This window comes from Pelodiscus sinensis, chromosome 3, assembly GCF_052426305.1.
Source record: "Pelodiscus sinensis isolate ZL-2025 chromosome 3, ASM5242630v1, whole genome shotgun sequence".
NCBI classification, from domain to species: Eukaryota; Metazoa; Chordata; order Testudines; family Trionychidae; genus Pelodiscus; species Pelodiscus sinensis.
Window position 1 is genome coordinate 105,912,155 of NC_143054.1, and position 27,158 is coordinate 105,939,312.

General features: G+C 43.8%; 1 protein-coding gene across 3 annotated transcripts in view; it reads left to right on the forward strand.

Moving 5' to 3' along the window:
• Window positions 1-1,187: 1,187 nt before the first annotated feature.
• Window positions 1,188-27,158, forward strand: part of ADGB (androglobin) — a 242,408-nt gene continuing 216,437 nt past the window's right edge. The window contains exons 1-3 of one of the 3 annotated variants that reach the window (XR_012902706.2): window positions 1,188-1,352; window positions 22,468-22,627; window positions 25,349-25,441. Coding sequence is in view for 2 of the 3 variants with exons in the window: in XM_075924379.2 (XP_075780494.2) it covers window positions 1,276-1,352; window positions 22,468-22,627; window positions 25,349-25,441 (330 nt within the window). In the remaining variant the exon portion in view is untranslated. The remainder of the gene's footprint in view (window positions 1,353-22,467; window positions 22,628-25,348; window positions 25,442-27,158) is intronic. The other 2 variants (XM_075924379.2, XM_075924378.2) reach the window with 2 other exon arrangements.

The following is a 27,158-nucleotide window of genomic DNA, read 5'->3' on the forward strand; positions in this document are numbered from 1 at the left end:
GTGGGAACCCGCTGCGGCTTTGCTCCCGGTGCCCCTGGTCTGCTAGAGACAGTCCCCAGCAGACCAGGGGCACCGGGAGCAGCTTTTCTCGCCCCGGAGGTCGAGGTGGTGGACCGCTGCCTGCGAGCTCCGGGGCGAGAGAGCCCCGTTCGTAAGTGCGGATCTGACATAAATCGGATCCGCGTAAGTCGGGGACTGCCTGTATGACATTACGTCATTTTAAAAGAGATGCTTATTAAGCCAAAAAAAAAGCTTCCTCAGTGGAGAGTATCAAATTGAGATTAACAAAAATAACAAGCTAAATCCTTCCAGTGGATCCATATTGTTTTTCATGAACAAGTGGGATCTAAATGTTTTGACTGATCTTAGAAAAATGTTGAGCTGTGATGAAATGTTAAACATTACTGTTGCCATAAAAGGGACAAGTTAAAACCTGGCCACTGTCACGTTAGTTGAAATTACTTGTCAAGGTTGGGCTTCAAAGGGCCTAACTTTCTAATGAAGACATGGTCACATAAATGAAGGACATTTGGCATATGACTCCTGTGCTTTGAGTTAGCAGCTCCATCAGTTTTGTAGGCAGACAACTCTTTTTTTCCCTTTGCTTCTTGCAAATAATTACACTGGCAGGAAAGCATTTTTAAACACTGAAAGCACTGATGACACTGTTTAACCCTTTGTGGTTGGGAAAGACACCTACTGATAAGCTCTCCAGCTAGCATCTGCTTTCAGCTTCTGACAACTGATTTGGATTTGATAGGCATCAGTGATGAGAGAGCATTACTTTTCCAGACAGCACAGAACTCAACCACAGCTGGCTCCTGCCTAAACTAACCCAAAGCAGAACTTGGGTCTGGCTAAGCACAGGGTGAGGGAGTTTTAGCCACCTATGCAGCTGCCTCCTGCTGAGAGGGGCAGGTCAGCCCCTGGCAAAGCTTGGGCTCGCTTTTGCTTTCGTCCTATATCCGCCCCCCCCCCCTTTTTTTTGCTCACTTCTCTTGCTCTCAGCTTCCCTATTCTGTTTCAAACTACCTGGCAGCGACACACCTTTCCCCTGGGATTGTGAGCCCCATTCATGCAGCTCCCCTCTCCTAGCCCTGGCTTCTACCCCCTCCCTCCGCCCCCCTAAATGCTCCCTCTGTCCCCTCCGCGCCCCGCCCCGGGTGCTCCTCCCGCGCTCTCCTGTAGCCCCCCCTCCCCCACCGCGGCGGGCCTGCCCCTGGGCGCCGCGTCTCTTAGCAACGCCGAGCGGACGCGGGCCGGGCCGGCGGCGCCATGACCTCCAAGCAAAGCAAAAAGAAGGAGCAGCTCACCCGCAACAACTCCGCGCACGCCAGCGCCCCCCCCAAAGAGTAAGAGCCGCCCCCCCCACATGCCTGCCCTTCGCACCCCCCCCCCCCCCCCCCCCCCCCCCTACAGACGGGCCGCCCCCGTCCTAGAGCCAGTGGCGGGGGCGGGTCACTTGCTGGGCAGCAGCGGGGAAGGGAGCAGCTCGGGACGGGCTCCGCTCGGGGAATTGTTCCCTCCCCAGGTGTTTGCAGCGCTGAGCCCCTGGACGCGGCTCCCTGCTCCTACCCGCGAGACCCCCCCCCCTTGTACAGGAATTGTCCGAGTTTCACAGGCCGGGTTTGCGCTGCGATTGGCTCAACGCTGCGGGAGGCTCCTTCTCACCAACCCAGTCCCAGCTTCTCCGCCGGGACAGAGGCAGTCGCGGCGCTGCCGTGGGCGTAGGGCAGCGGTGCTCAGAGTGCAGGTTGGGACCCTCCCCCCCCCCCCCCATGGGTTGCAACCAGCTTCAGCGCTAGGACCCAGAAAGTCTAATGCTGGCGGCCCTGCTGGGACCCCCTTATAAGCAAAGGTCTTAGCTGCAGCCCCACTGGATTCAGACTGTGGCTTTCGCGGGACTCAAGTTTGCCCCCCTCCCAGGAGGCTCATTCCTGGAGTAACTTTGTTGTCAGAAGGGGATCACGCTACGATTAAGTTTACGAATCCCTTGTGTATTGGAATAAGAAGGTTCCTTCTGCCCCGCCACCCATCGAGAGATCTTAGATTGTTCCTATGGATCATTGTGACTGCAGGCTACTTTGAGCGGAATTCATATGCAAATTTGACACCCTAAATCACAGGTGGGCAATAATTTTTGCAGGGGGGATATTTCACGAATTTTGACAGTGGTCATGGGCCACTCTGGAAGGTGCAGGGCTTTGGGCAAAAGGGGTGGGGCCTCAGGTGGAAAGGGGCTGTTCCCTCTAGGTATGGCCTACTCCTGGCAGGGGGAGTGAGGAGACTTTGTGCACTCCCCCGCCCCCAGGCCAATCAGGGCCTAGGGTGGGGGAACACGCAAACTCTCTTGCACCCCTGCCCCCACCCTGCCAGGGGTGCCTGGCACCTAGAGGCAACCACCAGCTGTTTTGAACTAGGCACTGCACTCTCCTAGCAGGAGGAGGCAGCCTCCAGCTACATTGAACAGGGAATGACTTGGTGCACTCCCCCACTCCAGGTCTCAGTTGGCCTGGGGGTGGTGGAGCGGCAAGGTGGCTGAGGGACAGATCAAACAGCTTGGTGGGCTGGATCCAGCCAGAGGGTCAGATCCAGCCTGTCCTAAACCAATGTTTAAACACATTGGCTGTGTCTAGATTTCACCCCTTTTCCGTAAAAGGGATGCAAATTAGACACAGCGCAATTGCAAATGAAGCGGGATTTAAATCTTCCCCTCTTCATTTGCATAAACATGGCTGCCACTTTTTTCCGTCTCGGGGCTTTGCCGGCAAAAAGTGCCAGTCTAGACGGGGATCTTTCGGAAAATAAAGCCTTTTCCGAAAGATCCCTTTTTCCTGATGTTAAGATCCGACTTACCTCGCGGTCCCGCCGCCCGTGTACTCCGGGCGAGAAAAGCTGCTCCGCATCTCCCTGGTCTGCAGACCAGGAAGACACGGAGCAAAGCCGCTGCCCTCCCTCTGTCCCCTCTCCCCCGCAGCTTTGCAAAGCCTCGGGGAAGCCGGCAGCGGAGCAGCCCAGGCGCGCCTGGGTTGCCTCGCTGCCCGAGCCCCCCCGCGGCTTTGCAAAGCCTCAGGGAAGCCGGCAGCAGGACAGCCCAGACGCCCCGCGGCTGTCCCGCTGCCGGCCTCCTCAGAGGCTTTGCTCCCCGTCTCCCTGGTCTGCTGGTCTCCAGCAGACCAGGGAGACTGGGAGCATAGCCGTGGAGGACCCAGGCGGCGGGACCGCGGTGTGTCTTGGTCCGCCGCCCGCGTCTTCCTAGTCTGCTGGGGTGGGGGGGCGCAGCTAGTATGCCCCCCCCCCCCAGCAGACTAGGCTTTTCTCCGGACGCCTGTGGCAGAGCAGCTGCGCTACTGGAGCAACCCAGCAGCACCCCAGCTGCTCTGCCCTAGGCGTCCTGATTTAGCCGCTGCTGAAACTGACCAGCGCTGACTACAGGAAGCCCGAGGCAGAGTTGCTCTGCCCTGGGCTTCCTGGAATCAGCTGCAGATCAGTTTCAGCAGCAGCTGACTTGGGGACGCCTGGGGTTCTTAAGTTGATTCTGTATGTAAGTCAGAACTGGTCGTCAGTTTCAGCAGCGGCTGAATCTGGACGCCAGTTCCGACTTACATACAGATTCAACTTAAGAACAAACCTACAGTCCCTATCTTGTACATAACCCGGGGACTTCCTGTAGTTAATTTCCCAATCAGATACTCTCACTTTTGCCTCACTGTTGGAGATAAGCCACATCCACTCTGACTTATTTAGCACTGATGTCACACTGCCTTCTCTGTATCCTCCCTGCCTTTTTTTCCTTCAGCATCTGATGAAGTGAGTTGTAGCTCACAAGTTTGTACTTTCCTGGGGAGGAGCAATCAACTTCCCTAATAAATTCATTAGTCTTTAAAGTACCACTGGATTCCTTGTTTTTGCTGGAACAGGCTAAAACTATAGGCTAATCACCCTGACAGGAAGTTTTTACTGATGTCCAACCTAAATCTCTGTTGTTACAATTTAAGACCATTTCTTTTTGTCTTATCAGAAGGCAAGGAAAATAATTTTTCTCCCTCCTTATAGCAAACACTTAGGTTCTTAAACTGTTATGTCCCCTCTCACACTAATCTTTTCAAGATTAAAAACCCCCTATTCTTTCTTCTCTCATCTATCATGGTTTATAGACCTTTAATCATTTCTGTTGCTCTTCTCTGGACTTTTTGAAATTTATCCACATCTTTCCTGACATGTGGCACCCAGAACTGGTCACAGTACTCCTGTAGAAGTTTAATCAGCATGGGGTAGAGCAGAAGAATTACTTCTTATGCCTTACTTATGAGACTCCTGCTAATACATCCCAGAATGTAACATGGCTGCAAAAAAAGCAAATATCACTGTTGGCTCATGTTTAGCTTGTGGTCCACTGTGATTCTAAGATCCCCTTCTGCAGTACTTCTTTCTGGGCAGTCACTTCCCATTTTGTATGTGTGGAAATGCAAAGTACCCCTTCCATAACTCTTATTATTCTGTCAAAGAAAGCTGTCAGGGTGGTTTGGCATGATCTGTTTTTGACAAATCCATGCTGATTGTTACTTATCTTTTAAATGTTTGCATATTTAGTCCTTAATTATTTGCTCCATTATATTTCTGGGTTCAGAACTTTAGGTAAGCATTCCTCTCCCCAGGTTATCTTTTTTCCTTTCTATAGATTGGCACCATATTTGCCTTTTTCTAGTATCTCTCCTGTCTTCCATGACTTTTCAAAAATAATCACTAATGGCTCAGACATTTCCTCATCCAGCAACTTGAATATTGAGGATGCATTTCATCCAGTCCCAGTGACTTGAAGACATTTAACTTCAAGTGATTTGTAACCTGTTCTTTCCTTACTTTAGTCTCTGATCCTACCTCATTTTTACTAGCATTCACTGTTAGACATGTAATCACCACCAATATTTGTGGTGAAAACCAAAACAGATAAGTCATTAAGAAATAAGATGTTATTTCTACATTTTCTGTTAATCCTGGACTCACCTTGGCTCCAGTATGCTGTTTCCAGCCAAGGACAGTTGTGAGGGCCTGAAATTATGGAGGTCTTAGACAAATTAACTGCAGCTTTCTCAAAGTGGGCCCGTGAGAAACACTGGTTTCTAGTGAAATCGAGTATACATTTATTTTAAAAAGCAGAGATTCAAGTAATCACAAGTAGACGAAATGGAAACCTATGGCTACATATAAAACACAATCATAACGTATTCTGGAATAAAGACTTAATTAATTAGATACTCTCATATTTTGTAGAGTAATGCTTATCTAAAATCCTTGCAACGTTTTTCATCCAGACTTGGTTTTGATTCACCTTTCATGAGGCACATTCATTCCCTGGTGAGGGATCCTTGTGTGTCCCATCCTTCATCTTGATTCATAAACAGAAGGATCAGGAGTAGGGAAAACTATAGCTTGTTATTCTCACTGTAGCTGACCTGTTGAGTTTCCCATCCCTTCTTCCTTGTGCTATAGATGTTTGGATAGCTGTAACAGCGAGGTGGCACTTGCTTACTGGGGGAAAAAAAAAACTTTCTCCTGCTTTTACCTCTACTTTTTTGAGGGTGTTGCTTGTGATGGCCTACTGAAAAATGAAGGGGATTAGACAGGCACCCCAAACTCTAAAACACACATGTACACTGTTTGAACACCTGGACTAGCCTTTCACTTATATGCATCTTTGTATAAAAAATGTCAAATGTCTTTTGATTCAGCTTTGCTTTATTCATAAAACAACCTTACAAATGCATCATTAAATCCACTATGACCTGTATAAAATATTCAGTATATAATCTTATTCTCCCTGAGCCAGTCCATTGAGGTCATTTCTGGTGTAGACTATGACAGAGTGAGAGTACTTAGATTTAAATAAATAATTTAATCCATGGCTTTTTGAATGTAGCTTCATGTGTTGTCTCTAAATTATTATACAGTACTGGTCAAATACTCTTTCTACAGGTTGCATCTTTCTAAACCGGACCTCTCGGGTCCATCAACATCGGTGGTCTGTAAGGACCATGGATGTTCCAGGATCACAAAGTCCCAGCGTGCTGCCGGGGTTGGGCCAGGAGCTCTGTGGAATGTGGGGGGAGAAGGAGAGGAAGAGTGGTGCGTGGCTCAGCTTGGCTGTGGGCAGGGCGGTCCAGGAGTCAGTATGCGACTCTGCTGGGCAGCAGGGTTTGAGAACCAGCACATGGCTCAGCTGGACTGGGAAGTGGGCGGGGGGGGGAGGGTAGTGGGAGCTGGGAAGCTCAGATCATGGCTCAGCTGGACTGTGGGGGAACACGGTGAGCTGGGAAACTTGGTGGGGAAGGCAGAGCAAAGGGGAGCGGTAGTGGCGGGGGGGGGGAGAGGTTAGAAATGACCCACTCTGGTCTGGCAAAATCCCTTATCTCAGACCATTAGTTCCAGTTCAAATTCTTCCTGTTTAATTGTCTTAACCAGGGGCGGACTGGCCCGGCGGGATACCAGGAATTTCCTGGTGGGCCATCATGTCCACACGCCTTTGCTCCTCACTCCGAGCAGCTCTTTATCCGCGCTGTATGCGGCATGCAGAGCCCAACCCGCCGCGTGCCGGACATGGGGCAGGGCTTGAGGGGCATGCAGAGGTGACATCATGGGAAGGGCTGTTCTCAACCCATTCCCGGGCCTATTTTGATTGCCAGTATGTTCCTGGTCTTAACTCATGCATTTATAGTTTTGGTTCATTGATTGGGAGTGAGAACTGGGTTTAAATCTTATATGTATGCACCACTTATAAATTCAACTGACATTTGAAAATGATCAGCATAGAAGTACTGGATAAGCTAATAGCTGGCATTTTGGTGAAAGGATAAATAGCATATCTAAAATTTTTACATGACTTGACTACTGATATTAAAAAGCATGTTTTTCCAAAGTGTTTCATACCTCTGGTGAAAATTTTCAGTGTTGACAGTTGGAGACTGATGATACAAAGTAGATTCTACGACTTCTAAAAAACAGTCAGGGAGTGAATAGATAAAGTATTTTTACTTCAGATACTTTTTAAAGATGAGCAGTAAAAACGACTGCCTATCATTATCCTTGTGCTCTGTTATTTTAGTCTTTATAAATGGCACGTATGTTAGGATGCAAAATATGTTATTTTCCTTGTTTGTGAAGGTGTGGAAATGCACAGTTCTCACTGAAGTCATCTCCAGTAAACTGGATACACAAAACATGGCTGAAGACTTCTGCATGTAACTTTATTACACTTCTTGTTTAATCTGGAAAGCAATTACTACTTAGGAACCTAAATCCCTTCCACAGCCAAGCAGGTCAAACTACCTATAAAAAGCACACTTGTCCTTGACCAAAAGGGAGCTAGTACTCTTAATTCTGAGTTTTCTCTCACTGAGTCATTCTTATAAAAGGAATTATAGAAAGTTGATAAGGGAAGCAAAAGGACAGGACAAATATGATCAGCAGATTTCTGTACAATAAGAGGGATTTAAAAAAAACATAAAAATAAAATTGGTGGCTTTCAAACTGGAATACACATAGCCCTAAGGGTACACAAGCTTTCATTATCTAGAAAAATCCTGTATCTCTTACAGACCTCTTTTTCCTGTTTTCATAAGTATATTATGAGTCCCCTATTTCATATGGAGTTACATGGTAGACTACATGTACCTGTTCAGAAAGGGTACACAGCCTAAAATGTTTGAAAACCACTATATTGGTCAATTACTAGATGTTCATGTTAGAATAATAATGGTGAAAAGGCAGTAGTATTTAATACACATTTCCTTTGAGGTTGGAGAGAAAACAGATAATGTAGTCAATCATATACTGATCATGAAACACTGTCCAGGAGTAACTAGGAAGATGTTAAGCAGCAGATACCAAAGTTGGACAATTTGTTAAATCAGCAAGTCCAGAAAACTTGCACCCAAGAGTTCTAAAAGAGCTGGCCGAGGACCTTTTTAGGACAGATAATGTTGCTTTTCAGTTAATCTTGAGGAAGTTCCAGAAAACTGAAGAAGTTGAATATTGTGATGATAGTCAAAAAGGGTTGGAGGGAATGACCAGGATAGTTACAATAAAATCTCCTGAGTTATGGACTATTCAGGAATGGTGGTTGTCCAGTCTCTGAAATGTCTGTAACTTTTATGGACTTCAGCCACTTGGAGGGCCAATTAGGGAAGCAATAGCAGGGTGGGAGGGTCAAGACTCCAGGAGTAGTGAAGTCAGGGTTTGTGACCCTCAGGAATGCCAGGGCTCGGGGTTTTAGATCGGGGGGGGGAGGGAGAGTTCGGGGAAAACGTGATCAGGAGCATTCTTTAAACTTCTTTAAAATCAAAACCACCTGATTTAAAAAACAAGAAGATGAAAGGAATGCGCTCTAGGAATAAAAAGAAAATGCAGGCAGAAATCCAGAAACAGAGTGATTACCTGCCATATGGCCTGTGTGCATTTGGTAACGAGCTCCTGGCCTTCAGAGACTGTGTATGGGCTGTGGAGACCAGGGTGTCAGAACCGGAGGAGCTAAGGAAGGCAGAGAGGTACATAGATGAGACTTTCTGGGACACAGTAGAATGGACCCAACTCAGGTTAGTCAGTGTCTGTGCTGTTGAAGAGGGTGAAAGTCTCAGGGAAGCAGAACATCCAACTGAAGCAGAGGAAAATAATCCCATAATTGGTACCCTCTTTCCAGATGATGATATGGTGTCCTCTCACACTGACAATACCTCTCTGAGGTAGGGATCTCCAGTTATTAGGAAAAGACAGGTACAGGCAGTCCCCGGGTTACATGGATCCGTCTTACATCGGATCTCTACTTACAAACGGGGTGAGGCAACCCCACACTAGTTGCTTCCCCCCAGCAGACCAGGAAGACGCGAAGCTAGAGCCCCCCCCTCCCCCCAGCAGACCAGGGAGACGCGGAGCGGCTTTTCTTAGCAGACACCTCAGCTTGAGAATAAAGGACTGAGGGAAGTGAGGTGTGCGAGAATAAAACTGAGCTCTGGAGAAATGGTTGGCTAGAGTTTCCCCTACAATATGTACCTGTTCCGACTTACATACAAATTCAACTTAAGAACAAACCTACAGTCCCTATCTTGTAAGTAACCCGGGGACTGCCTGTATTAGTAATGGGGGATTCGATCATTAGAAACATAAACAGCTGGATTTGTGATGACAAAGAACTGCATAGTGACTTGCCTGCCTGGTGCAAAGGTTGCGGTTCTTTTGAGACATCTAGATAGACATATGTGTAGTGCTGTGGAGAAGGAGCCAGTGGTCATGGTATGTTTAGGTACCACTGACATAAGAAAGGTCCTGGAGGCTAAATTTAGACTGCTAGGTAAGAGATGGAAATCCAGTACTTCCATTGTAGCGTTCTCTGAAATGCTTCTAGTGTCACTCACAGGACTAGGTAGACAGGCAAAACTGCAGGGTCTCCATGCATGGATGAGACAATGGTGTAGGTAGAAGGCATTTAAGATTTATTAGGAACTGGGGAAACTTTTGGGAAAGTGAGAGCCTATACCAAAATGGAACCAGATTGCTGGCATGTAAAATTAAAAAGTTATAGAGCTGTCTTTTAAACTAAGGGGGAAGGCCAATAGGTATGGAAAAGCACATGGATTGGATGGAGACATCAAGTAGAATCTATTAGAGATTCTCTATGTCCTAATATATAGGAGAGGATAAAAATGATAAAAATTTGGGTAAGAAATTATGAGAAACAAATGAAAGGGTCTCAGTCAATTGCAACATGTAAAGGCAGAGAGCTAAATTGTGACCAGTTTTTTAACGTGCTTATTTACAAATGCTAAAAATCAAAATAAGATGGGCGAACTAGAGTACCTCATATTAAATGAAGATATTGATACAATGGTCATTATAAAAACGTGGTAGAATGAGGAGAATTAATGGGACACAATAATACCAGAGTATAAAATATATCAGAAGGATAGAACAAGTCAAGCTGGTGGGCGAGTGGCACTATATGTGAAAGAAAGCATAGAATCCAATGAAATAAAAATCTTAATCATCCAAACTATTGTATACAATCTGTGGATAGTAATCTCATGCTCTTATAATAAGAATATAACAGTAGGGATATTTTACTGACCTCCTGACCAGGATGGTGATAGTGACTGTGAAATGCTAAGGGAGATTAGAGAGGCTATACAAATAAAAAACTCAGTAATGAAGGGGACTGTCAACTGTCCCCATATTGACTGGGGATATGTCACCTCAGGATGCAGAGATAAAGATTCTTGATACCTTAAATAACTGCTTCTTGGAGCAGCTGGTTCTGGAACCCACAAGAGGAGAGAGTGAATTCTTAGCTTAGTCCTAATTAGAGCACAGGATCTCTGGTCCAAGAATATAGCTGAATATAGCTGGACCAATTGGAAATAGTGACCATAATATAATTAAATTTAACACCCTTGCAGTGGGAAAACACCACAGCAGCCCAAAATAGTGATGTTTAATTTAGAAAGGGGAACTACACAAAAATAAGGAGGTTAGTTAAACAGAAATGAAAAGATACTATGGCAAAAGTGAAATCCCTGTAAGCTGTATGCAAACTATTTTAAAACCATTAATAGAGCCTCAACTTAAATGTATACCCCAAATTTAAAAACATAGCAAGAGAACCAAAAAAGTTCTTAACCAAGTAAAAGAAGCAATGAGAGATAGGGACGTTAGTGTATATAGCCATTTAAATGATTAACTGACAAGCATAGGCATCTCAGATAATCCCAACTACATGTGCATACACGCACATGCCCCTGTCTCTGTATCAGAGGCAGTGGAGGTGGGAGGTATGTGCTGGTTCCTGCAGAACTGCCTGCCCTCTGACCTGCTGCCTCCCACAAAATAAGAACTAGGGGTCACCAGATTAAATTAATAGGTAACAGGTTTAAAATAAATAAAAGGAAGTACTTCTTCACACAACGCACAGTCAACCTGTGCAACTTCTTAAGGAGGATGTTGTGAAGACCAAAACTACACAACAGGATCCAAAAAAGAGCTGATAAATTCATGGGGAATAACTCTATAAATGGGCAGGAATGGTGTCCCTAGCCTTTGTCTGTCAGAAGCTGAGAATAGGTGACGGATTAGATCACTTGATGATTAGCTGTCTTGTTCATTCCCTTTGGAGCACCTAGTATTGCCCACTGTCAAAAGACAGAATATCGGGTTAGCTGGACCTTTGGTCTGACTCAGTATTGCTGTTCTTATGGTTTCAGCAGCACAGGGGGCATTAGGGCTCCAGGCTTCATCCTTATAGCTCTATTCCCAGCTTCTTTCCTGGGGCAGAGGGAAGGGGAAGCCAGGGCTCATGGCTTCCCAGGGCTCCACTCATGGTTTCAGCCAGAATAGGGCACACTGGGACTAAGGGCTTTAGTAATGCAGGGAGCACTAGGGCTGAGAGTCTAGTATTTAGGAGAGTGCTACAGGAATTAGCTCTTGGGTCTGTGCTATTGAACATTATCAGCAACGTGGAAGAAAACACAAAATCTTCACTGATAAGGTTTGCAAATGACAGATTGGGGACATAAATAATGAAGAGAACAGATCACCTATTGCTTGGTATCCATGCCATGCATTTTAATACAGTTTATGTAAATGTATATATTTAGGAACAAAGAACATAATCCCTCTTATATGACAGAAGACTCTCTTGGGAAACTGATTTTTAAAAAATTGGGGGATAATCAGCTGACCATTAACTGTCATTGTGATACTGTGTCAAAGAGCTAATGTGATTCTTAAATGTATAAACAGGGGCATCTTAAGAAGGAATAAAGAGGTGACCTCTGTATGTAGCATACTGCAACCTCTGCTGCAATTCTCTGACCTGTTTGGGGGTCCACAGTTCAGAAAGAGTATTGGTTAGTTGGACAGGGTTCTAAAAAGAACCACAAGAATTATTAAAATATTGGAAAACATGCTTTATAGTTTAAGAAAGATTAAGGGGTGACTTGGTCACATCTGTAAATACTCATATGAGGAACAGAAATTTGCTAATGGGGTATTCAGTCTAGATCTAAGATCCAACTACTGGAAGTTGAAGCTAGACAAATTTATACTGAAAATGAGGCAAAACTTAACAGTGAGACACGAGACAACTAATTACCAAGGGCTGTAGTATATCCTCTCTCACTGGCAATTTTTAAATATTCTGTATTTCAAAGAAGAAATGATTCACAGTAGATCTGTGGCCTGTGCTATGCAAGAAATAGGTATTGTTGTGATCCCATCTGGACTTATGATTTATGAATTTGTGAATTCAGTTAGCTAGTGGGGGTATCTCATACCTGTGCCTGGTACATCAGCCTGTTTCTGTTAATGAAATCATGTGTATTAGTAGTCTTTATTGTAAGAACATGAGAACATCCACACTGTGTCTGACCAATGATCCATCTAGTTTAATATCCTGTTGTCCAACAGTGGCTGGTGCCACTTCAAAGGGAATAGATAGAACAGTCATTGAGTGATGATGTCATCCACTCCCAGCTTCTGACAGTTACAGACTAGGGACACACACAGCAAGGGACTTGCATTCTTTATCTTCTTGATTAATAGTTACTGAGGGATCTATTCTCCATGAACTTACCTAGTTTTTTGGAACATCATTATAAATTTGGACTTCTCAATATCCTCTGACAATGAGTTTACTGTGTTGGAGTAGTGATAGCTCTGCTACTGGTAATGTTATAGTTTAAGACAACTATTCTAAATGTTCTAAAATTCACATGCTTATTTGGATTCTCTTCTAATTTTGGTGCCTCGTGATTGTGTAGAATCAGTGTAGTGATCCAAGTTTGGATCATTTGAGCAAGGGATTTTTGAGAGACAGGACCCTAAAAATGTGCATACAAAATCCCATTTTATACTCTCCTTTCCTCACATATGGGGCCAGCATTATCTGATCCTGCTCAGATTGAAGTCCCCTACTGATTCTATATACAGTAAAACTCCATTAATCCGGCATCCAATGCTCCGGGACTCCTGATGGTGCCGGACCATCAGGAACCCGAAAGTGCTGGGGCAGCCGGACAGGCTTCCCCCATTCAGCTGCTGCTGAAACTGACCAGCAGCTGAATCGGGGAAGCCGGGAGCAGAGCAGCTGGGGTGCTGCGGGGTTGGTCTCATAGCGCCGCCCCTCGGCGCTACAGGACCAACCCGGCAGCACCTCAGCTGCTCTATTGCAGGCATCCCCGATTCAGCTGCTGCTGAAACTGACCAGCAGCAGCTGAATCAGGGACACCTGGGGCAGAGCCAGACTATCGTAGGGGGGGCTATGAGGGGTCTGGGGTGGCATCTCCTACCACCCCACTCCAGACCCCTCATAGCCCCCCCCCTTCTGATAGTCTGGCATATCTGATAATCCGGCACCCCCTGGGTCCTAAAGGTGCTGTATTATCGGAAGTTTACTGTATTTGGGTTAGTTTCTATGAGCATTCTACACTAGGGAATTATTTTGAAGTAACTTACTTCAAAATAACTTGCGAAATAACTATTTCAAAATAGTGTGCCCACACTCCAGGGAAGCATAAAAATTAGTACAAGGCAGGCTCCCTTAGTAGGGACATGCTATCTCGACTTAGAGCCCCAGGAAGCGCTAAGGAGTAATTACTCTGGGTAAGTAGTTATTTTGAAATAGCATCAGTGGAGCATCTGTACTACCGCTATTTTGAAATAACTATTTCAAAATAAGCATTATGCCTTATGGAAAACAGGAGTTATTTTAAAATTATCAGCCCATTATTTCAAAATAATGGGCTTGGTAGTGTGGATGCTCCACTTGTGATTTCAAAATAACTTCCTAGTGTAGATCTATGGCACCTTAGTCCTAGACCATTCATTAATACTGAAATGGTTGATTAAGGGAGAAGCTTACTACTCTAACATGGGTTACTCTAAACTGATGAATCAAAAGGAGTGAAATTGTGAGAGAAGTGGTCTGTTGCAGGCCAAAGGTTTTATAGGCAGCATGTTGTCACAGTAATTGAATGTCTCAGAGTGATTTGCTCTGGCTGTTAAACCAGAGTGACACCCAGGTAATGTGAATTTGAGCCTTACCCTTGACAGCTTCTGAAGAATGTGTTTTCTGAATGTTTGCATTCTGCAGGGGTTCCCTCTGGAAGTTTATCACAAAGCCAAAGTGCATCATATAAGCCCTCTAAAATCCACACACAGTGTCTGATTTTACTTTAAAAGTATTCTGAAGGAAATTGGTTTTAGTGAAATAGAGGGAAGGTGAAAAAAGAGTCCAATAAGGGAAAGAAATAATGTCTTACGCTGTTCTCTGCTTTCATAAACAATAGGACGGAATATGATTTTAGGACTGAGTCATTAAGCCAAGAGGTTAAGTAATGAATGTATGGCCTCAAATAATTTTTCATAACATTTGAGTTTAACATTTTGAGGGGCAGAGCTAGGTAATGGGAGGAGGGCATGGGAGCAGAGCAGGAGGTAGTTGAGAAAGTGGAGAGCAGAGTCTTTGCCCCTTTGGCCGAGGGCTTTGTGCTGGCACAGCTACTGAGTGGCCAGCACATCTTAGACAATGACCTTTATTAATGTAAGGGTCATTCAGAGACTGTTTTTGAACACTAAGTTCAGTGACTAGAATTCAGATGAAGAACTGGGTTTCTGACAGGGTAGATTTTGTGTACAGGTAGTCCCCGAGTTACGCGGATCCGACTTATGTCGGATCCGCAGTTACGAACGGGGATTTTCTCGCCCCGGAGGACTCGAGCGGCGGGACGCCTGGTCCCGCCACCCGCCTCTTCCGGGGCGAGAAAAGCTGCTCCCCGTCTCGCTGGTCTGCTGCAGGAGCCAGCTGACCAGGGAGACAGGGAACAAAGCGGCGGAGGACCCGGGGCCGGACCCGTGGCCGCTTCCAGATCAGCTGGAAGTGCCGCGGGTCGGCCCGGGTCCTGCGCCGCTTTGCTCAGCGTCTCCCTGGTCTGCAGACCAGGGAGATGCTGAGCAAAGCCGTGCAGGACCCGGCCCGACCCGCGGCACTTCCAGCTGATCTGGAAGCGGCCGTGGGTCCGGCCCCGGGTCCAGATCAGCTGGAAGCACCGCGGGTCCGGCCCCGGGTCCTCCGCCGCTTTGCTCAGCGTCTCCCTGGTCTGCAGACCAGGGAGACGCGGAGCAAAGCCGCGGAGGACCCGGGCCGGACCGCGGCGCTGATCTGGAAGCGCCGCGGTCCGGCCCGGGTCCTCCGCCGCTTTGCTCCGCGTCTCCCTGGTCTGCTGGGGGGGGGACGCAGCTAGTGCCCCCCCCAGCAGACCAGGGAGATGTGGAGCAAAGCCCGGGGCCTGTGGTAGAGCAGGTGGGGCGCTGCCGGTTGGTCCCGCTGCTCAGCCCCAGGAGTCCTGATTCAGCCGCTGCTGATCAGTTTCAGCAGTGGCTGAATCAGGACGCCTGGGGCAGAGCAGCTGGGGTGCTGCTGGGTTGGTCCAGTAGCGCCGAGGAGCGGCCGCGCTACTGGACCAACCCAGCAGCACCCGAGCTGCTCTACCCCAGGCGTCCCCAAGTTAGCCGCTGCTGAAACTGACCAGCGGCTGACTACAGGAAGCCCGAGGCAGAGTTGCTCTGCCCCAGGCTTCCTGGAATCAGCTGCTGATCAGTTTCAGCAGCAGCTGACTTGGGGACGCCTGGGGTTCTTAAGTTGAATCTGCATGTAAGTCAGAACTGGTGTCCAGATTCAGCAGCTGAATCTGGATGCCAGTTCCGACTTACATACAGATTCAACTTAAGAACAAACCTACAGTCCCTATCTTGTACGTAACCCGGGGACTGCCTGTAATCCCTTGATGAATAAGGGATCATCAAAAATACCTTTGTCTAGGAAATCAGAAGCACTGACAGAGCATAAACAAAAATTGAGGGGACAGTGACAAACTTTGAGGGGGGAAGGAAGTGGAGCATCACTTCTATCACCTCCCCTGCAAACATCCTCTGTCCCCTAACAATTCCTCCCCATTGTTGTTCAAACATGAGAGCGCTCAGGGGCACTTCTTTCCTCCACTGCTTGATCATGCGAAGGAACCCAGAACTTCTGTCTCCTGCAGTGGGGTAAAAACTTACCCTTGCCGTCAATGCTGCTGCATTTGGGGTGAGGGAGGGGGGAGAAGAGAAGAAGTTAGACTCAAGCAGAAGAGTGTGGGGAGAAAAAAAAGCGACCATAGTGGTTCATTTCCCTATACCTTTTCACATCCCTACCCTTCATTTCTGTCCCCTTTCAAAACATACCCTCACTGATGCAACATCAGTCCCTTTACTGTTTCTGCATTCAATTACTGCTCCTCTAACTACAGGGTCCTCAATGGTGCCAGCCCTTCTGTGGAGAGGAGGACTTGGCTGTGCCAGATAGTTACATAGAGAGGAGATAATGCAAGGGAAATGAAGGGACTAACATGCAGTCAATAAAATCTGTTGCCAGTTAATCATTCTCTGGGAAATAGAGGCAGTAGAGGGGGCAAATTAAGCTGTGGTACTTTGTTTTGTTTTTTTTTAAAAAAAGGAAATTAGCTGACCTAAAACTTTTTCTATGCAGAGTAAAGGTTGCCCAGGTGTTGCCAGAGGTCTTTCAGATCATGGAGATGAGCTACATTCATATCAAAATCTAACACCTTCTGTTTGCTAATTCAAAATTTCAGATTCATCAGGCATAGTAATGGGAGCTACCTACATTCAAAAACTAAGCCTACTCCATACAAACTACCACAAACTTGCTAAATCGTATCATTCCTTCACCGATGCCTTGAGACTTTGGCTTCACTTGCCTCTTGATATGCTCCAGAGACATTAGGATACATGACACCATCCTGCTGACAATCTCTATGGCAAGAAGAACTTTATGCATTGTTGTTGATGCAGCCTACAGAATTTAGCCTCCAAATAGGCATACTTGACCCCCAAGGTATGCAGCACTCTTCTTCACACCAGAATAACAGGTCTCCCAACCTGTTCCAATTAATCACTCCACCAATCAGTACAGCTACACCTAATAGCAGAAGTATATGCAGATAAATTCAACAAATCAAATCTATACGAATAGCACATTGTCTTACTTACTCTTCATGTCTACTTATTGCACTCCCCTTTACTGAACTATTCTCTGTGGCTAATGACAGCTGTAGGAAAATATTTAAAGCTGCATTATGGCTGTGGTCTGATTCTGTACCTTAACAATATATATTGCCTGGTTTTAAGAGGTTTACATTTAGCTGAACCTGACATTTTGGAAGATCATAAGGCACTGCAGAGCAATCTTAACTCTGTGTTAACAAAGTATTGAGTCATTCAATTACCATGTCAATTCCTAGACTGGAAATGCTGCCCAGCAGATAATATGAGAAGCTGCTAATATAGCCCATATTTTTTCTTCCAGAATTGAATGGTTGAATTCATGATGGGTTTTTTCCACATTTTTCATGTAAAATGGATGAAGCTTTTAACCAAATGCAAAAAGGTATATGTGGGAGGAGCCAGGTGCCAGCAAAGGTAGTCACTAAGTACATAAGCAATGGCTAATGCAGTATGTCAGTGGGGAGTAGGAAGTGAATTCCAGACACTTGCTTCTGTGACTGAGGCAGTAGTAATAAAAATACTGAAATCAAGAGGACTGGCTTATTTAAACTGCAGGGATCTGGTCCCACAGCTCAGGCTTTGCACTGCTTAAGCTTATTAGGCTCACTTCAGTTGTTTTCCAAGGACAATATCATGGTAGCATAAGGAAAGTGTGAAATCCTCCCTAGCATTTAGTTACCATAAAATGGGTGACACAAAGAATGCCTTAAATTTAGAAACTAAAAGTAGAAAATGTTTGGTTACATAACTGGTTAACACAATGAAGGATTAAGCAGAGAACCTAAAAATTCAACAGTTGAGATCTGCAAAGAAAGTAGACACTTTGCAACCTGTATCATAAAGAATGGCAGGGATTTAGGGAAAAGAGTAAAAAAAGATGGGAGGGTATTTGCAGAAACTGACAAATCCTGAGAAACACTAGAGAAGAAGAAATGGAATGTATAGGATTCATGGGGAAGATTTTGTCCCAAGTATGGATGAGGAAAAGGCTCTAACAGGATCTCTGTATGAAGCACAAAGGCAGTTAAGGAGACAGTGTAAATACCACTAATGTATTATTAGACTTGCTTGTCCTTGCAGTATAGTGTTGCCAAGTGTCTGGTTTTGAGCTTTCTGTTTGGGAAACAAATTGAGAAAATATAAATGTCTGGTATTTTCTAAATAAGATGTAATGTAGATTGTGATGTAATGTAAAGTGTGTCCTGTATTTTTGTTGAAACTATCTGGCAACCCTTTTTCAGTATGTTAGAAGTGGCCAAGAATAAAGGAAACCTATTTTATAGTGGGGAAAAAGTTGTATGTCCTTTCTCAAATGTAGCTACCTAAGAAAAAGCCGAAGAAAGGAAAACGAGACAAATAAAAATGTTTGAAAGGGAGAGAATTAACCCAGCCATCAATCCCACCAAACAGTTTGTAAGATGCAAGAGTCTTTACTCCTCCTTTTTTTTAAATCTGATGTGGGAATGCATACTAAACCATGGTATTGATGAAAAATGACTTGGAAATTAAGTAAAACTGAAAGGGAAATAACATAACTAAAAACCCCCACAAAGATGTCAGATTGTTACAAAAAATTGTATGGAAGATCAAATCTTTTAGTAAGTCTCTTTTTTCCTGTAATTGTTGTGTAGAGAATAGTCTCAAACTCCCTTCTTGAGTGACTTGTTGAATTCTTTAGATAGGTTGGGATAATTTAAGATTTACTAGAATATAAAATATTGAGCAAAAACAGGATTGGATGGTATTTGGGCTTTCATTGATTAGGAAAATATTAAACATCTTTCTTTCCATGCCAGTAGGACTGATAAATGATTGAATAATGTTTATACATTTAATGTTGTAATTGCCTTTGTCCTGAACATCTGTCTTTATTACTGAATGAATGTCTTGTGTTTTTCCATAAATACTTAAAAGAACTAAACATGCACATTTTGACCAGTCTCTAAATAAATACAAAGAGTAAGACAATCATGTTGCCCTTGAAGTTTTTTTTTTTTTAACTGCTAGATACTTTGTCTTATTTTGGGTATATATTTTTAAATATAAACAAGTAAACCCAATAACATGTAACTTTTATTTATGTATTTATATGGTAATTTGGGGTGTATGCCAAAGTGTGATGCAGTGTTTAAGCCACACATGACATGAAAAGGTTAATATTGGCCTAAGGAGCCAATTAAGCTGCCTGATTGCACCTAGAAAGTGACCAGCTGGGGCAGGACAGGGCTTGTTGGCTTATAAGGAGATGGCTGATGCCAGGAAGACAACTAAGGATGAAAGCACAGAAAGGTGATCAAAAATGTGCCTGTGACATAGAGGCTACCATCTGAGCCAACCTAGGCTGAAGGCTTGGTTTTCGTTTATGTAATTTTAGGACTTCAGTAAAATTGTCTGGAGCCTGAGGGCAGTACTACATCTGCAATAGGCCAAAGGACAGAGGGGTAAAACTGAGGTACCACTGCTGAAATGCTACCTCTGGCTACAAGGTCATGGCACCTGGTTATACAATGTAGTTATTAGAGGTGTTTACATGACAGTAGCACAGCTGTGAGGTTGTAGCTGTGCTGCTGTAGAATAGATGTTTCCTACTTTGACAAAAAGGGTTTTTTGTATTGATGTAGTTCAGTGGCTCTCAAATGTATTTGAGCAGGCACCACTTCATTGTATTGGTCATCATGTACACACACAAACGTATATGGTACTGTACTACCACTGAGCTCTGAATGAAGAATGGAGAGTCTCAGCTGCTGGCGGTGTGCCTGGCTCTGAAAGCAACACCATGCCAGCAGTAGCATAGATGTAAGGGAGTCCATATGAAAAGTGCTATTCATCAATATCACTTTTTACAGCAGACTTAGCACATCATTGCTACCCTTACTTCTGTGTTGCTGTTAGCATCTCAGGGTTTACAGCTGGAACCCTGCCACCTTCATGGACTGAAGAGAAGAGGTGGGAAGGGAGAGCCAAGGTGGCAGAGCTCCAGCTGTCCCATTTATCCTTGCCTGTTGGATATGCATGACCCTTTTGCACAAGCCCCAGCTGACAGAGGTTTTTTTGTTTGTTTGTTTGTTTGTTTTTTTACTTACACGTGCTCGCTCACTCTCTCTCTCTCACGTGCTTCTCTTAGGAGATCACCATTTAGTTTGAGAAGAAATGATGTGATGTAATCTCTCTCTCCTAGGTGGAAAAATGTTGGGCTCAACCTAGTTATGTCTTATTGGAGGGTTAGGTAGACCTAGCTATGTAATGCAGGATTTGATCTATTTCATAGGTCTTGACAATCTAGCTATGTCTTTGTCATTTGTAGGTGTAGATCAATTTTGAAAGGAGTAAACGTAATGAACGTCATGAATACTGAAACCTCTAATAGGGCTGGCATACTGATGTTCTTCATTGTTGTGCATATACGCATGTACAGAGGTGAAGAAACTGAAAGTGGTATAGCTCTCTTGTAATTCACTAAAATTCTGCTAAATATGCTGGTGCTTGCATGTTAAGTATTATTCAGTACAGAATGTCAAAAGACATTCCATTTTATAAGAAGATGTGGTAAAGAGAATAGTCCTGTTAATGAAAGATCCAATATGCTGGAGGAGATGCCTGAGGCTTTTTATGCTTGACAGAGATAGATGGGGAAAGTGAAGTTTTACTCCAGAGAATACATCTGTCTTCCAGTTTGTGAAGATGGCTTGGGCTATACCTTATATAGAGTAGAGGATAACAGAGTAGAATACACAGGCAGATGGTACTAAATTTTTATAATTTAACTCCCAGGAAGAGTTTCTAGTAGTGTGTTTCAGTGTAGTATTTGATTAAACAGTGAAAGATTGTTAGTTTTAACAAACTCTTTGTTCTTATTACTAGTAAAAATGTACAGAGTAAAAAGTTTAAAAGGGAAGAGATGCGAGCTTCTAAGACTACCTATATGTGTAGTCAATATTTATGTGATTAGAGTTGGGACATAATTAATTTGACACTCACTATACTGAAAATCCAGGCAATAGAATTTGAATCAATTGAATTTAAAATACCACACAACTAAATTGGGAGGGGATGATCAGATTATCAACAATGCCACATCTGTTGAGTGGTCCTGGATATGCAATAAATCAAAAAAGCAAAGCTCAAGTGGTTTGTATAGTCACCAAGACCCCAAGAAAAAATTAGTTTTGAAATTCATAATAGCATATGAAATCATCAATTACTTGCACAGCACGCAATATAATATAAAATCCATGTCAGGATTTGAAAAGTCCCTTTACTCACAGCAAATGGAAAGATTACCCTTTCAAATGTGAGCCCCTGGGTTTTTCAGTTTCTATTGAAATTAAACTTTCATCCTTAAAAAAAAAAAAAAAAAAAAAGATGCGAAGCTGGCTCTCCAAGTGTAAGCCCATACAACAGTTTTGTCCTAAGACAGAAGACATCCAGCTCAAGGTCGTTTGCTACTTCTTGTAGGAAGAATGTGTTGTAATGAGGAGGCCCAGTATTTTTTTTTTTTAAACGCACATCATGAGTATTAGCAAAAAAAGGTTGAGAAATTGATGTTAAAAATCCCTATGAGTTAAAGAACGTATTTAAATGGGATATGCTTTATTTGAAAGCTTCTGGAAGTATAAAAGCCTTTTTCTGAGATCTTGATGCTGCTGTTGGGCAGATTTCAGAGTGTTCAGCAAGAGAAGCCCTGCATGTCTCATGATCTAAAGCCTGCCCATGTGCAGGAGAGAAATCTCACAAAGATGCAGTGAACTTATCACAAGAGAACACATGGCTCTAAAACAATAAAAGGAGATAAATTCCATCTCAGGTCACCTTTCAGGCTGATTGAGGGAGGCTGCACATCCCTCAGAAGATAGGCTGTGCATCCCTCCTCTTCAGCAAAATTCCGTGGTTTCAGGACACGGTGCTCAGTGTTTGGGCCAGGTAACTCATGGTGTGGCTGCCATGTTTTTACAGGTGACTGCCTCATCCTACTCCGCACATACGGCTCTTATACTTGTAACCAGTAGGTTTAAGGGAATTTGTGGAGGTCATCTTCAGATGCACCCATTCGTCCCTGGATTGAATTGGGGAGGAGGTGTCATGACCCAATTCCTGCCTTGTCATGTCCATTTTACTCTCTGCATACTCATGTGGTGCTATGCACACATGAACTAGTTCTGCTACCTGACAGTCAGCTGTATATCTCTCCATACAAGGCAAGACTAGGGATCCACAGTGGCAGGGTCACTGAATAGAAAGGTTTTGTATTTAACTCAGTTAAACTAAAACAAACCTATTGTCTTGTGGAAAATGTATATAATTTTTCCTTCTTCTCTGATGTGATCTTCATTTTAAAATTGTCTGTTCATTGCTTTCCAGACCAGCTGCTGTGTTACCCAGTGTGGGTGCTACTAATGAAACGAAGAAAGGGAAATTTCCAATTTGGCCAGAATGGAATGAAGCAGATATCAATGCAGAAAAGTGGGATGCAGGAAAAGTTGGAAAAGAGAAAGATAAAGCTGGAAAAAGTCCTGTTTTAGTAAGATGAATTTAACAATTATTTTGTTTTAGCTTAATTTGTTTACATCAGTGGTTCTCAAATTTTAGCAAACTGATGACCCCATTTTGATTTTAAAAGTGGTCCTAGACCCCACACCCTTTGACTGAGCCCCAGACCCTGTCCCCACTTCCTTACACCCCCCACCTCTTCCCCACCCTTTCTACTAGGGATGTAAAATCCTGTTTAAATCAGTTAAACATTACATATAACTAACCACTTAATGGGTATCCCACCCACAGTGCATGGTACACAGTGCTGCAGTCTGCTCTGGCCAGGCTGGGGCAAGCCTGCCACAGGCGGAGGCTGCTCAGACTGGGCCTGTTGCACCATGCCACAGGTGGCGGCTGTTCTGATCTGGCTAGGCCCACCAAACAAGGCCCATTGTGCCATGCTGTGGGCACAGAGCTGCTTCAGCAGAGCAAGGCTGGAGTGCCCCTCATTCACAGTGTGACTCAGGAGGCTTGGTCGGGCCGGAGTGACCCCCCAACTATGTCGACCGCCAGTTAAGTGGTTACTAGTAAGCATCACTTGGTAAGGTTCTGTGGACTCCAGTTTGAGAAATGCTCATCTATATATATTTAATAGAATATGCTTTACTTTAACTACAGAATAATTTGTTTTTGATGAACATGTTAACTTTTCCAGCACATCTTTTAAATTATTGCCCAAGTTGAAGTGGGTTCCCAATAGACCAAGTTCAGTCTTAAGCTAAACATATTTTGCCTCTTTTCATTCATTCAAAGGAAGACACTAATTTTTCTAAGTCAAAGCAGAAATATCTCAGACCATAATTAAAACTGATGTCTCTTATGGAAGCAAACACTTTGCTTTTACACTTTTAGACATTCTGTACCCTTGGTAACAGTATAAATAATGCTGGAAATATAATTATGAATTATGTTTGTGTAAAACACAGAAAAATAGGCTTTCCTAAGGGCTCATGATTCCCTGAGTATTATGTGAATCTTATAGTCTTAACTATTTGTTAATGATCATAACTTGAGTTAACAATTACATGTGGGCCCCATTCTCCTTACTAAATGGATCTGCTAATGTATTGTTTCTTCATAGGGATTATAAATTTGTTTAATAAATTATTAGATTTAAAATATTTCTCTGCTAATGTATTGTTTCTTCATAGGGATTATAAATTTGTTTAATAAATTATTAGATTTAAAATATTTCTCTTTGGCTGCCCAGCACTGTTCCTTATGTGAATTATGGGATAAGGAGGCAGGAGTTTCCCTTCATATATTTTTTGTTTACGAGGTGAAACCTGTTTGGGGCCCTAATACTCCCCTTTCTCTTCTCTGTGGAAAATACCAAGTGCCCCACATCTGAATCAGCCTCTGCAATCTTAGGTCTGGAGGCAGAGAGGGGCAGGATGTGCAAAGTGGACACAGCTAATTTGGAAGAACTACAACTTGTCTCTGACTTTAATGCTATTCTAATCCTGACTGAGATTTGATGGATTTGCCTGCTGTGAAGCCACATTAATACAGATAAGAATAATCTAGTCAAACTTCTTACATGGGTGCTTGTTCATTAGGTAGCCACAGAAGTTTCAAACTTTTGGCCTAATTTGCACCTGATTTTACAGCCTGAGGCTCAGATGTTGAGCACTCATAGCTCCCATTATATCTACAACTCCCACGGTAGTCACAGACTCTAGTGTAATTCTGTCTAAATATAGATTTAGAGTCTAACTTTAGGCTTTCCAGGTAGAAAACTTGGGGCTTAATGTTAGTTTTAGTAGTATTTAGTAGTATCTTAGTATAGGATTCCCTCCATTACTTTAAGTGGAGCTTGACAATTTTAAGAATGGGATTATATGATAGCAGGGGACTGGACTCAATTACTCTTATGTAATCATGGCAGCTGTAAAGAAGCATTTGGCCTTGGAACAATGAGATTCTTGTAAGAAGAAAACATTATGAATTAATACCTTTTGCACTTGCTGCCTAATGTTGGTCAGACTGTGTGGACTTTACTCCCAGAATAAAGGATAGAGCTCTTCCAGCAGCTTTTCTGGAAGACAGAAAAGACTAAGGAATTAAATAATGAGGATTGAAGGGGAAGCAATAAAAGACCAAAAAGTCTTAGGGTATGCCTACACTATGGGATAAGGTTGAATTAAAATACGCAACTTCAGCTACCTTAATAGCGTAGCTGAAGTCAAAGTGTCTTAACTTGACTTTTGGTGCTGTGCATGCTGCAGGAAGTCGAAGGGAGAACACTTTTCCTTCAGCTTCCCTCACTCCTCATGGAAGCAGGACTACCAGCATTAACCAGAGTGTCCTCACTAGACTCACTAATTTGAACCCTGGAAGATTGACAGCAGCAGCTTTGATCTTCTCTCGAGTGTAGACATACCCTTAGGTTCCAGGGAAAAAATGGGAGATCTACTCATGTGTTATTCTGGCAGTAGAAGCTACACAGGTTGAGTATCCTCCTAATCACTGCAAGCACCCAATGTGCTGGACTCTGTCCAGCTCTCATTATCTTTAATTTTGACTTTGCAGACACAGTATATTCTGAGAACTTTACTTATTGCTAAATAACTGTCCTTTCACTTCACTATACCATAATGTATGATTTTCTTCCCAATGAATAATCATGTACAATGAAGCATTTTAAATCTTGAAGATCCAATTGTATAGTAAACAACTGTTCAATTTTTGTAATGTATATTTTATATAGCACGTCTTTGAGGACCCTGAAGGGAAGATTGAATTGCCACCTTCCTTAAAAGTGAATTCCTGGAAACGTCCACATGAATTTTTAACGAATAAGGTAAGAAGCATGTGTTTTAACCATTCAGAAGAGTAGAGACAAGATCTTACAGCAATCCGAATTTTAGATTAAAAAAACTGATTTTCTGTTTTTCTGGCAAAGTACTTTTCATATGACAAAAACTCCAAAAGTTTGTGTGTACTTATGAAGGGGCTCACCTTCTCATGAGCACCCTTTGTGGCCAAAGGCATGTCCTCAGCATCTTCACCCAACTGGCTCTGGGATTGGAGGTGTCCCAGATGGCTTTCCTGGTTGGTCACCTGGGAGCAGGCCGCTTCTTATCTCCCTTTTTTTGTAGCTGTTGGAAGTGGGGGCAGGCAAAAAGCCCACCCACTTTTCTGGCTCTTGGCTCAGGGACCCTGTAAGTAGCAGCTGCCTGCTAAGTATGACTGTGGTCTCACTTCCTGGGCCACCTCCCCAAGAAGCTGCTCCGTCCAGCCCTTTCTCTGGGCTTTGAGGTCAAGTGTTCCCTGCACCCTGTCCAAGGTTCTGAAAAGTGTTGTGGTCTGTTACAGCTAGTCTTCAGCCAATGGACCTGGGTTTCAACCAGGTCTGAAGTCCAGCTCATACTCAGAGCTGTCCAAGATGCTGCTATCCTCCCAGTCAATCCCTAGGTCTGACTGAGTCAAGCTCCAGTGAGGAACTGCCAGGCCCTGGCCTGGCAACTTCTTTTATATCAAGAATAGTGATAGAGATGTAGCCGTGTTAGTCTGGTGTAGCTGAAACAAAATACAGGACTATGTAGCACTTTAAAGACTAACAAGATGGTTTATTAGATGATGAGCTTTCGTGGGCCAGACCCACTTCCTCAGATCAAATAATGGAAGAAAATAGTCACAACCATACAAAGATAGCTTCCCCAATTATCACCTCTAATATTATTAACTCACAGACATTTCCCCTTCCCCACCTCTAATATCATTAACTCACTGGCATTCACCTTCCTTCCCCCCCCCCCCCCCCACATCCCCCTTCTGTTCTGTAATGTGATTTGTCCTTTTCATGTGTGTTCATTTTTTTTAAATTGTATCCTTTGGTATATATGGTTGTGACCATTTTCTTCCATTATTTGATCTGAGGAAGTGGGTCTGGCCCACGAAAGCTCATCATCTAATAAACCATCTTGTTAGTCTTTAAAGTGCTACATTGTCCTGCATTTTGTTTCTTTTATATCAATTTGCTGAGCCCTGATTGGCTGCAGCAGAAGCAGCCACTGTAGTCTGCCTGAAGAACCTCTTTTCTGCTGTTGTCCCTGAGGCTGGGTGTGGCAAGGCCTCCAGCAGGGTGCTTTGGGCCTACTCCACCCCATTACAGTGCTATTTTTGTGAGAAGTTGTTGAGAACAAGTATGAGTTATATTCTTCCACCTTACTCTGACTTGTTCCAATGAAGCCAATTGTATTGTCTTTTTACATGCATTGCTTGGTCTGTATGGCTATGTCTACACTGCAGGTTTCTTTCTGGAAAAATATATGCAAATTGCGGTTTGCAATTTGCATACCTTTTTCCGCTTGTTTTTTCAGAAGAGGTTTTTTCCGACACATTACCCGTCTAAATGGGGTCAAATGTTGGAAAAAACTCCTCTTTCAGAACATCCCTTATTCCTTATGAGGAATACAGGGATGCCAAAAGAACACGCCTGCTTTTTTGGAAACTGTTAAAAAAAAGTGAACATGTTCCCTGGACATGGCAGAGTTTTGGTTTTTTTTTGGGGGGGG